This window comes from Rutidosis leptorrhynchoides, chromosome 1 (assembly GCF_046630445.1).
Source record: "Rutidosis leptorrhynchoides isolate AG116_Rl617_1_P2 chromosome 1, CSIRO_AGI_Rlap_v1, whole genome shotgun sequence".
In the NCBI taxonomy this organism is placed as follows: Eukaryota; Viridiplantae; Streptophyta; class Magnoliopsida; order Asterales; family Asteraceae; genus Rutidosis; species Rutidosis leptorrhynchoides.
The window spans coordinates 125,578,738-125,592,193 of NC_092333.1; the positions used below are offsets into that span (position 1 = coordinate 125,578,738).

Sequence of the window (13,456 nt, forward strand, 5' to 3'; positions counted from 1 at the left end):
AGGTACTCAATTCACCCAGGAAATGGGAAAATGTACCACGATCTCAAGAAGTTCTATTGGTGGCCTAATATGAAGACAGAAATTGCTACTTATGTAAGCAAATGTTTGACGTGTGCAAAGGTTAAAGCTGAGCACCAAAAGCCGTCAGGATTACTGCAACAACCAGAAATTCCGCAGTGGAAATGGGAAAGAATAACCATGGATTTCATTACGAAATTGCCAAGGACTGCAAGTAGTCATGATACTATTTGGGTGATAGTTGATCGTCTAACTAAATCAGCTCACTTCCTACCAATAAAGGAGACAGACAGTATGGAGAAATTAGCACGCCTATATTTAAAGGAAGTAGTTTCCAGGCATGGTGTACCCATCTCCATCATATCTGATCGTGACACCCGATTCACATCACGTTTTTGGCAATCATTACAAAAAGTATTGGGAACTCGATTAGATATGAGCACCGCTTATCACCCACAGACAGATGGTCAAAGTGAAAGAACAATACAAACATTGGAAGACATGTTACGGGCATGCATGATTGACTTTGGAACCAGTTGGGATCGACACTTACCGTTGGCAGAATTTTCATACAATAACAGCTATCATACGAGCATCAACGCAGCACCATTTGAAGCACTTTATGGTAGAAAGAGCAGATCTCCTATCTGTTGGAGTGAAGTAGGAGAAAGACAACTTACTGGACCAGAAATTATTCACGAAACCACCGAAAAGATCATTCAAATACAACATCGATTGAAAACGGCCATGAGTCGCCAAAAGAGTTATGCTGATGTAAGAAGAAAACCGCTAGAATTTCAAGTGGGCGACAAAGTCATGTTGAAAGTGTCACCCTGGAAAGGCGTTGTACGATTCGGTAAACGAGGAAAGCTAAGTCCAAGGTACGTAGGACCCTTTGAAATCACCAAAAGAATTGGAGCAGTTGCTTATCGATTAAAGCTACCGCAAGAACTTAGTAGTGTTCATGACACATTTCACGTGTCAAATTTGAAGAAATGTTTAGCTGAAGAGGATGTCGTAATTCCTCTTGACGAAATACGAATTAATGATAAACTCCATTTTGTCGAAGAACCTGTTGAAATCATGGACCGTGAGGTCAAACAATTAAAACAAAGCAAAATACCGATAGTTAGAGTTCGTTGGAACGCAAGACGAGGACCCGAGTTTACTTGGGAACGTGAAGATCAAATGAAGCAAAAGTATCCACATTTGTTCACTGATATCGCTCATGAAACAGGTACTACTCAAAATTTCGGGACGAAATTTTCTTTAACGGGGAGGTACTGTGATGACCCGAAAAATTTCGACTAATTTAAACCAATTCTCTATACGATTTATTATTTTGGCACGTTAAACAAAGTTTGTTAGATAGAGTCTCAAAATTTTAGAACCGTTTCATATATACAATTACCTTTGACTACTCTCAACGATTCATGAACAATTATATGTATGTATATATATATATATATATATATATATATATATATATATATATATATATATATATGTACAAGTAAAAACGACTTTCCTACAGTAAAACCCTAGTTGCTACAGTAAAAATTACTTTGCTACAGTAAAACACTATTTGCTACAGTAAAATACTATTTGCTACAGTGAAACCGTATTTTGCTACAGTGCTACAGTGAAAACGACTTGCTACAGTAATTTACTACAGTAAACACTATTTGCTACAGTAAACACTATTGCTACAGTAACACACTATTTGCTACAGTAGCACTATTTGATGTCGACAAACTAGCAAACAAAAACGGAAAAGGCGGCCATGCGATCGCATGGCAAAAACACTGAAAACTCATGCGATCGCATGAGCTACAGTAAATCGAAAAGTAATATAAATACGCAGTTTGTTCGACGAACTCTTTCACATTAATCTCAATATTTATATTTATATTATAATTATAATTTTAAATTTAAGTTTAATAATAATAATAAGGTATATGCGAGGGTGTTTTTAATTCGGGTTTCAAACCGCTTTAAGCTAAGGAAATATTAGGTATTATTCGGGGTATTGTTCTTGAATCCAAGGCCAACCATACATTCATCTACCATCATTACGTCTACGCAATTTGCCTACAATATTGAATCGCAATATTGAACTGTGAGTTTATAGTCTCCCTTTTTAAATACTTTAAATATTTTTGGGCTGAGAATACATGCAATTTATTTTAAACGCGATAAGACACAAGTACATACTAAATTCTACACTGAGTTAAACCGAAAATCCCTTAGCTTTGGTAACTAGTAGCTGCCAGTACATAGGATATGGACTGGTGGGCGCGAATAATTGTATATGGATCCATAGGGCTTGACATCCCCGTCCGAGCTAGAGCGCTAGCCTTTTAACGGACGTATGTTATTTGAGTTTAAGACACGTTGGTTTGCGTGTATTAAAAGGAATGGGGTAATTATCACTATAGCGTTAAGTTTAGTTACCAGGGTGCTCTGTTACGTAGAATCTATTGATAAACTTTTGATGAAATCTTGTGGTCTATCTTTATATATGTTTATGACTCGAGCAATTAAACAAATAACTCACCAACATTCGTGTTGACTTTTTAGCATGTTTTATTCTCAGGTCCTTAGAATGCTTCCGCTGTGATGTGCTTGTTGCCTGCATGGAGTCTCTCATGCTTTGTACAAAGTTTATTGCATTCAAAATAAAACTGCGTTGTGTAATAAATAATTGGACTGTGATGTTAACTGTAAATTAAAGACTTATGTATTTCGGGGTTTTGCTTATACCTAAGCACTTGCCCACATGTTTATAACTTTCTATGTTTAGAAAGTCACTTATTTTAATGAACGCAATATTTTATCAAAACGTATCATATAGAGGTCAAAACCTCTCTGTGGAATCAATGATTAACGTGCCGCGTCAATAGCGATTTTGACGGGTCGTTACATGCCAATACCGACATCATACTCTCACGGTATTTTTGAAGAACTTTTTTTCTCGTTTAGGCAATAATGGGTTTATGGTTGTGTTGAGCACTTTGAACGCGTGACTCATTCGTTTTATGATTATTAATTGATGTTTTTCTTTTTCAGTTTTAATAGTTTCATTGTGGGTTATCATCATGGTTGAACGAACCTCATCGGATGAGCAACGTAAAGAAGCAGCGTCAGATGAACCTTCATGTGACAACCCGGAAATTTTCGACCAAATTTAAACTTAATCTTATATGATTCCGACACGATAAGCAAAGTCTGTTAAGTTAAATCTCAAATATTTTGAACTATGTTCATGTATTCATTTAACCTCGACCAGATTCCGACGATTCACGAACGATTATATACATGGATATGAATATATATATATATATATATATATATATATATATATATATATATATATATATATATCATAACTTGAAATCGTTAACAAAGTATTAAATGTATAATACTTTACATTACACGTATTTTTCTCAATATATGCTTAATATATTCATCTACGGAATTAGAAGATAATACCAATGATTGAATTAGTAAATATTTCAACATTTATAAATCCCGTAAGTATTGTGATATTATTATAAGTCTTTGTTGAGAGGTCCACCTTGATTTAGGAAATCTTTCCCTTTTTAACTGTATTTGAATTAATTATATAAATAACTTGCAACGTGTTTATATTGTATATATATATATATATATATATATATATATATATATATATATATATATATATATATATATATATATATATATATATATATATTATATAAATAACTTGCAACGTGTTTATATTGTATATATATATATATATATATATATATATATGTGGGTTCGAAATATATTTTTTTAAGGTTTATAGCACTCGTTTATTGTTTCATAATTAAATAAATATTTCAAAATAATATATATTTTACGATGTGATAATATATAATAGTGATTTAGATATAAAACGTTTTGATATTATTATCTATATTTTAATTGATAACGAGATGTTGATTTAAGAAAGCAAATGATCAAAACACTCAAATGATTAAGTTATACTTCGGGTAATATAGTATATCATTGATTAATTCTAATTATTGATAAATGTACACGTAGCGAAACGTAAAATACAGGTTTTCTAAGTGTACGAAAGGACGTTCGAAAAACCGAAAACGGGACATAAATCGAAAGTAAACATACAAGACATCGGAACCAAAATTTCAAGTTAACTAGGCATGAGAATATAATATAATATATAATTAATTAATATAAATTATATATATTATATATTTATTTAATTATGTCGACAAGCAAAACAACAAAACATTGTGAGCTATCAGGGCACCCCATGCGATCGCATGGGAATTGCACTGAGAAGCCATGCGATCGCATGGCAGTCAGGGTCAGAAAACATCTATAAAGCTCGCTTATTTTCTGCCGAATCCATTCACTTTTATCTCTCAATCTCTCTACATATATATTTATATTTATATTATTATTATTATTATTATTATTATTATTATTATTATTATTATTATTATTATTATTATTATTATTAAGATTAATATTATTATTAATCTTATTATTATTATTATCAGTAGTATAATAATTATTAGTATTATACATAAAATACTACGACGAAGTTATGTCCAAATGATTTCCAAATGATTTCAAAATGATTTTTCGAGCGGAAAAGAGCTAAGGAAATTATGAGTTATAGTTAAGGAGGTGATGGGTATTATTCGGGGGTATTGCTCATGAGGTCAAACTAGTGTTTATCATTTCCGTTGCGTCTACGTACTTTCTTGCAATATTGAATCACAATATTGATACGTGAGCATTCATATCTTATTTTTTATATATTAATAGTGTATCCATGTCTAGTGCTCGAATATATATGTTTATACATGCTTGTATGCTAAATTTCGTCGTTAGATAGTTTTACGATGAATCACGAATTTAATACATATACTACTGATATAAGGTATATGATATGCGTGTTATTGGAAAGCTGGCGAAAGATTAATAACTTTTCATTTAGAAATCGCGTGATTTCGATGAACGGAATAAAAGATATGGTCAACTGAATTATGTTTGACGTTAATTGAAATTGTGATTGAAACTGTAAATTAATATTTAAACAACTTGTCTATGAGATTGATAAATTGGATTTTTAGATATTACTCATCGAGTAATTGAATTTCTATATAAGGCACGGCTCGTTTTGTTGAACAATTGTCCAAGTTGACCGTCTTATCATGTTTTAAAGCTTTATAAACACTATAATCTGATTCTACAAGTATTGGAAAACTATGTGAAATAATAAAATATTTTCGATTGCCATGATAATTCAAATATAATATAACTCCTGAAATAAGTAATATTTTGAGTTTGATAAACTATAAATTCATTCAATTATCAAGACTTATACTATGTTAATAAACATGTATAGATTTAAAGATCATATTGGGTCAAGTTGACTTTTGAGATGACTATTGTTAACTTTTGCATGTCGACCTCGAGCATTGGGATTGTGATACACTATGACCCGACCTAGCTTGTTCGACATTTATTGACCAACATATGTTCTCTAGGTTGAGATCTACGATTATTTTGCTTTTCGAGTTTCGGTCACATTTCGGTGAATGACCTTATGTGCTGCTAAGGTGAGTTTATAAATCCCTTTTTAATTGCTTTTGCAATCTATATTTTTGGGCTGAGAATACATGCACTTTATTTTAAATGTAATGGACACAAGTACATACTTAATTCTACACTGAGTTTGAACCGAAAACCGCTTAGCTTTGGTAACTAGTAACTGCCAGTTATAAGAACTGGTGGGCGCGAGTAGTTGTATATTGATCCATAGGGCTTGACATCCCCGTCTGTTCCAGGTATAGAAACCCTAGCCTGAACTATAAAACAGACGTATGCTATTTGAAGTTAGTACACGTTGGATTGCGTGTATCGTACATGTTGGTTGCATGTATGTTAAAACAGAGGTACTTATTATAACGTTAAAGCTTAGTTACCAGGGTGCTCAATCTTGTAGAATATTTTGATAAACGTTTCTGGATGAAACAACTGAAATCTTGTGATCCACCTTTATATACAGATTATGCGCAACATTAAAACTATGAACTCACCAACCTTCGTGTTGACACTTTTAAGCATGTTTAATCTCAGGTTACTAGAAGTCTTTCGCTGTTTGCTTATATGTGATACAAGCTATGTGCATGGAGTCATACATGCTTTATTCGAGAAAACGTTGCATTCACAAAATCATCACCATGTATCTTATTTTGACTGCTTTATCAACAGATGTAGTATTGTAAACTATTATTTACGGTGATTGTCTATATGTAGAAATCATCAAACGTTAAAAACCTTGGAATTTGATATTCAATTATGGTGTGTCATTTCAAAAGAATGCAATATTTACAAAACGTATCATGTAGAGGTCAGTACCTCACTGTGAAATCGATGAATGATGTATTCGTCCAAATGGATTTGGACGGGTCATCACACTTCACTTTTACAACTTTTTCTACTAGCTAGTCGACCAGGTGGACGACGGATCGGGTCATCATCTAATAATTCTGTTTGATTTGGGTTTGGATCAACCCTCAAAGGTTTCCCGTCTAGAAAAATGACTGGTGGTTCCGGTTGTTGACGTCTTCGATTGTTCATTACGCCTTCCGGCATATTAAACTTTGGACACTCACGAAGTACTTTCCATGCTTCATTGTGGGTAAAGCTGACACCCTGACGTGATCGATATTCTGCACGTGCAGCTTCAATGACATCCAAGTCATTAGCTCCACTTGGCCATTCTTTTTTGAGTTTTTTGTAAAGTTCAACAAAAAGTTTGACTTCTTTTGCCATTTCCCCCCATTTGCCGGTTATTTTATCTTTGTTCCTTTTGCGATCAGCAGCACGATTATAGTTGGCTATAACCGTATTCCAAAATGATTCATGAGTTTGCGAGTTATCGATATACGGATTTTTCGTAGCATCGAGCCGATGTTCCTCCAAGATTTTTTCTTCTTCCGGACTCCAAAGCATAAGTTGACGTCTCGCCGTTCACTTGTTTCACCTACAACTACTTTATTCTTACCTTTTCTTTTTGTTTTTTTTTTTTCAGTTTCGGGTACGGTTTCAACCGTTGGTTGTGTTAAACTTTGAGGAATGTATGGTGTTTGTTGTGAATATAATTGTTGTTGTTAATATGGAATAGGTTGTTGTTGTTGTGAATAATATGGGTTGAGAAATGGTAGTTGTTGTTGTTGTGAATATGGTAGTTGTTGTTGTGGTGGATATGGCAGTTGTTGTTAATAAAATGCGTTTTGATTTTGTGCGAGTTGTGAAAAACTAGTCTGACTTGGTGAAGAATTGCTAGCTTGATTCGATGATGAATTGTTTAATGACGAGATTGGATTATTCATCATATGGTTGAAAATATCATTATTGTTAGGTTGAGACATTTTTGTTGTATGAAATGAAATGGAATGAAATGGTTAATGTGACAGACAGAAACTTGGGCTAGAAGTAAGAAGACTATTATGCTCGTAGGTTATGTGTGCATCATTATATGCTTTAGTTTTAATAATATTTTTATTATTAATTGTGTATGATTAAGACCACTTTGTGACAAGGGTCACACAACAAGCTCGTATAATTGATTCAAATATACACAAAAAACATGATATGCATCAAAATGTATATGTAAAACATGTATAAAATATGCAATATCATTTATATAGCCATGATTCACTTCATATGATGGGCTTTTGGATAAAAAGGCAATTTTATATCATATGTGAGATTAGCAATCTACTCATGCATTCCATACGTAAATACAATAGTTAGCATACAAAGGTGTCATGTAACGACCCGTCAAAATCGCTATTGACGCGGCACGTTAATCATTGATTCCACAGTGAGGTTTTGACCTCTATATGATACGTTTTGATAAAATATTGCATTCATTAAAATAAGTGACTTTCTAAACATAGAAAGTTATAAACATGTGGGCGAGTGCTTAGGTATAAGCAAAACCCCAAAATACATAAGTCTTTAATTTACAGGTTGACATCACAGTCCAATTATTTATTACACAACGCAGTTCTATTTTGAATGCAATAAACTTTGTACAAAGCATGAGAGACTCCATGCAGGCAACAAGCACATCACAGCGGAAGCAGTCTAAGGACCTGAGAATAAAACAAACTAAAAAGTCAACACGAATGTTGGTGAGTTATAGGTTTAATTGCTCGAGTCATAAACATATATAAAGATAGACCACAAGATTTCATCAAAAGTTTATCAATAGATTCTACATAACAGAGCACCCTGGTAACTAAACTTAACGCTATAGTGATAATTACCCCATTCGTTTTAATACACGCAAACCAGCGTGTCTTAAACTCAAATAACATACGTCCGTTAAAAGGCTAGCGCTCTAGCTCGGACGGGGAAGTCCAGCCCTATGGATCCATATACAATTATTCGCGCCCACCATTCCGTATCCTATGTACTGGCAGCTACTAGTTACCAAAGCTAAGGGATTTTCGGTTTAACTCAGTGTAGAATTTAGTATGTACTTGTGTCTTATTGCATTTAAAATAAATTGCATGTATTCTCAGCCCAAAAATATATAAAGTATTTAAAAAGGGAGACTATAACTCACGGTTCAATATTGAGACTCAATATTGTAGGCAAATTGCGTAGACGTAATGATGGTAGACGACCGTGTGATTGGTCTTGGATTCACAAACAATACCGCGAACAATACCCAATATTTACTTAGCTTAAAACGGTTTGAAACCCGAATTAAAAACACCCGCGTATATACCTTATTATTATTAAACTTAAATTATAAAATATAAATTATATTTATAATATTTGATCATATAAGAAAGAAAAGAAAAGTGTGCAATATTCCGTCGAGCAAACTGGCGTTTTTATAGTACTTTTCAATTTCCTGTAGCTCATGCGATCGCATGAGTTTTCAGTGTTTTTGCCATGCGATCGTATGGCCGGCTTTTCCGTTTTTGTTTGCTAGTTCGTCGACATCAAATAGTATACTGTAGCAAATAGTGCTTACTGTAGCAAATAGTGTTTACTGTAGCAAATCACCGTAGCAAAGTCGTTTTCACTGTAGCACTGTAGCAAAAATACGGTTTCACTGTAGCGAATAGTGTTTTACTGTAGCAAAGTCGTTTTTACAGTAGCAATTAGTGTTTTACTTGTACATCTTATAATATATATATATATATATATATATATATATATATATATATATATATATATATATATATATATATATATATTTACATAATATTAAATCATATAGAGAATTGGTTTAAATTAGTCGAAATTTTTCGGGTCATCACATAACCTCCCCGTTAAAGAAAATTTCGTCCCGAAATTTTGAGTAGTACCTGTTTTATGAGCGATATCAGTGAACAAATGTGGATACTTTTGCTTCATTTGATCCTAACGTTCCCAAGTAAACTCGGGTCCTCATCTAGCGTTCCAACGAACCCTAACTATCGGTATTTTGCTTTGTTTTAATTGTTTGACCTCACGGTCCATGATTTCAACAGGTTCTTCGATAAAATGGAGTTTATCATTGATTCGTATTTCGTCAAGAGGAATTACGACATCCTCTTCAGCTAAACATTTCTTTAAGTTTGACACGTGAAATGTGTCATGAACACTACTAAGTTCTTGCTGTAGCTTTAATCGATAAGCAACTGCTCCAATTCTTTCGGTGATTTCAAAGGGTCCTACGTGCCTAGGACTTAGCTTTCCTCGTTTTCCGAATCGTACAACGCCTTTCCAGGGTGACACTTTCAACATGACTTTGTCGCCCACTTAAAATTCTAGCAGTTTTCTTCTTATATCAGCATAACTCTTTTGGCGACTTCGAGCTGTTTTCAGTCTCTCTTGTATTTGGACGATCTTCTCAGTTGTTTCATGTATGATCTCAGGACCTGTCAGTTGACTATCCCCTAGTTCAGTCCAACATACTGGAGACCTGCACTTTCTGCCATAAAGTGCTTCAAAAGGCGCGACCTTTATGCTCGTGTGGTAACTGTTATTGTATGAGAATTCTGCCAGTGGTAGATGTTTATCCCATCCGTTTCCGAAATCGATGACACATGCCCTTAGCATGTCTTCTAGGGTTTGAATGGTTCTTTCACTTTGGCCATCTGTCTGGGGGTGATATGCTGTACTCATATCCAAACGTGTCCCCATTGCTTTCTGTAAAGTTTGCCAGAACCTTGAAGTAAATCGGCTGTCACGATCACAGATGATGGACACAGGCACACCGTGTCTAGAAATAACTTCCTTTATATAAACTTGTGCCAATTTTTCCATCTTATCGGTTTCTCGTATCGGTAAGAAGTGAGCAGACTTAGTGAGACGATCCACAACAACCCAGATGGTGTCGTAACCTCCCACTGTTTTCGGTAGCTTTGTGATAAAATCCATGGTAATACATTCCCACTTCCATTGAGGAATCTCCGGTTGTGTCAGCAGTCCTGACGGTTTCTGATGTTCAGCCTTGACCTTGGCGCAAGTCAGGCACTTTCCAACATAAGTAGCAATGTCGGCTTTCATGTTGGGCCACCAATAGAACTTCTTGAGATCGTGGTACATTTTCCCGTTTTCCGGGTGAATTGAGTACCTCGTTTTGTGTGCTTCATCCAGTACTAGTTGCCTTAGGTTGCCATGTTTTTAGACCCATATCCTACCAGCAAAATACAGGGTTCCATCGGCTTTTATTTCAAGTTGTTTTTCTAACCCTTTGCTCATTTCGCCTTTTTCATTTTCTTCTTTTAAAGCTTTTAACTGTGCTGCTTGAATTTGCTTTGTGAGATCGGTACGAATTGTAATGTTCAAAGCTCGGACCTAAGAGGTTTTACTCTTTCTTTTCGACTTAGGACATCAGCTACAACATTAGCCTTTCCGGGGTGGTAACGGATTTCATAATCGTAATCGTTCAACAACTCTATCCAGCGACATTGCCTCATATTGAGTTGTTTTTGATCAAAAATATGCTGAAGACTCTTATGATCGGTGTACACTGTATACTTGGTGCCATATAGATAGTGTCTCCATATTTTGAGTGCAAAAACTACTGCTCCAAGTTCCAAATCGTGCATCGTATAGTTCTTTTCATGAATTTTTAGTTTTCGTGAGGCATATGCGATAACTTTTGTGCGTTCCATTAATACACATCCTAAACCTTGGCGCGAAGCGTCACAATAGATCATGAAATCATCATTTCCTTCTGGTAATGACAAAATGGGTGCAGACGTTAACTTCTTCTTTAATAACTGGAATGAGGGTTCCTGTTCCGTGGACCAATCATACTTCTTTCCCTTTTGAGTCAATGAAGTTAAGGGTTTGGCGATTCTAGAGAAATCTTGAATGAATCTTCGGTAGTAACCAGCAAGACCTAAGAATTGACGGATTTGTGTTGGAGTCTTCGGTGTTTCCCATTTACTAATGGCTTCGATCTTGGCAGGGTCAACTTTAATTCCATGTTTACTGATAACATGGCCCAAAAATTGTACTTCTTGTAACCAGAAATCACACTTCGAAAATTTTGCATACAATTCTTCTTTCTTGAGTATCTCTAGTACCAGTCTTAAGTGTTGCTCATGTTCTTCCTTGTTCTTCGAGTAAATCAATATGTCGTCGATAAAAACAATGACAAATTTGTCTAAATAAGGTCTACAGATGCGATTCATTAGATTAATGAATACTGCTGGAGCATTAGTTAATCCAAAAGGCATGACTAGAAACTCATAGTGACCGTAACGGGTTCTGAACGCGGTTTTAGGAACATCTTCTTCCTTTACTCTCAGTTGATGATATCCGGAGCGTAGATCAATCTTGGAATAAACACTTGATCCTTGCAATTGATCAAACAAATCATTAATCCTCGGTAATGGGTACCGATTCTTGATAGTTAATTTGTTTAATTCTCGGTAATCTATGCACATTCTCATAGATCCATCCTTCTTCTTGACGAACAGAATAGGAGCACCCCAATGTGAAAAACTGGGACGAATAAATCCACGGTCCGATAATTCTTGCAACTGGTCTTGTAATTCTTGCATTTTTGAAGGTGCAAGTCTATATGGGGATCGGACTACAGGTGCGGCTCCTGGTACGAGATCAATCTGGAATTCTACACATCTGTGTGGAGGTAGCCCTGGTAATTCTTCTAGAAATACTCCTGGATATTCTCTTACAACCGACATGTCATCAATGCTTCTTTATTCAGTATCGATCTTCTTTGCGTGTGCCAGAATAGCGTAACAACCTTTTCTTATAAGTTTCCGGGCCTTCATACAGCTGATAAGGTTCAGATTCGAGTTGCTCTTCTCCCCATAAATCATTAATGACGTTTCATCCTTACGAGGGATGCGGATTGCTTTCTCGGCGTAAACAACTTCCGCTCTTGTTTTGGACATCCAGTCCATGCCAACGATTACGTCAAAACTTCCTAATTCTACGGGTATCAAATCGATTTTGAATGTTTCACCAGCGAGATTTATTTCGCAACCATGGTAAATTTTATCGGCTTTTATCAGTTTACCATTAGCTAATTCAATAGTATATTTATCGTCTAGAGGCAATGATGCACATTTTAGTTTAGAACTAAAGTCTTTACACATATAACTTCTATCAGCACTCGTATCAAACATAATAGAAGCTAGTTAATTATTAACGTAAACGTACCCGTGACAAGATTAGGATCCTCACGTGCTTCACTGGTACTAACATTAAATGCCCTCCCACGTGCGGGTTCTTTGTTCTTCTCCTTATCAGGGCATTGATTTATAAAGTGACCAGACTTTCCGCATCCAAAACATTTCTTGACATCGGTCGGTTTTGTCTTTACTTCAGAAACGGTGGCATAACAATCTTTCGCCACATGTCCTTTCTTGTTGCACTTATCACAGACCACTTGGCAATAACCTGCATGATGTGTGTAACATATTTTGCAGAACGGATGGGGTCCCTTATAGTTTGGACTTGCAGTTACCCCATCTTGTTTACCTTTAAAAGTTTCTTGTTTCTTCAGGTGAGTACTTTTGCCCTTATAGTCTTCCCATTTCCTTTTTCCTTCAGTTGTCTTGACTTCGGTAATTGGTGCCTTAATCAAACTCTCTGTGATCTGGTCCATGAGTTGGCGTGCCATTGTCATGGCTTCCTGCATCGTATTCGGTTTGGACGATGTAACATTTACTTTGATATTGATCTATAAACCGTCAATATACATTTCTATCTTTCGTTTCTCGTTTGGCACCAGTTCGGGACACAACAAGGCTAGTTCCATGAAACGCTTTTCATAGTTATTGAGATTCATGCCAAAAACCTTCAGATTACGTAACTTAGATTCCATTTTTCTGATCTCGTTTCGAGGACAGTACTCCTCGATTAGCATCTTTTTCAGTTC

At 35.2% G+C, this 13,456-nt stretch overlaps 1 protein-coding gene across 1 annotated transcript; it reads right to left on the reverse strand.

The window, feature by feature from the left end:
* Positions 1–6,495: 6,495 nt before the first annotated feature.
* Positions 6,496–7,038, reverse strand: LOC139888859 (glutathione S-transferase T3-like). Its single transcript, XM_071871843.1, has one exon. The coding sequence runs from the start codon at positions 7,036–7,038 to the stop codon at positions 6,496–6,498; it is 543 nt and encodes a 180-aa protein (XP_071727944.1).
* Positions 7,039–13,456: the final 6,418 nt, after the last annotated feature.

Coding starts and splice junctions, on each gene's coding strand:
- LOC139888859 (XM_071871843.1), bottom strand. CDS start 7,038: ATGCTTTGGAGTCCGGAAGAAGAAAAAATCTTGGAGGAACATCGGCTC.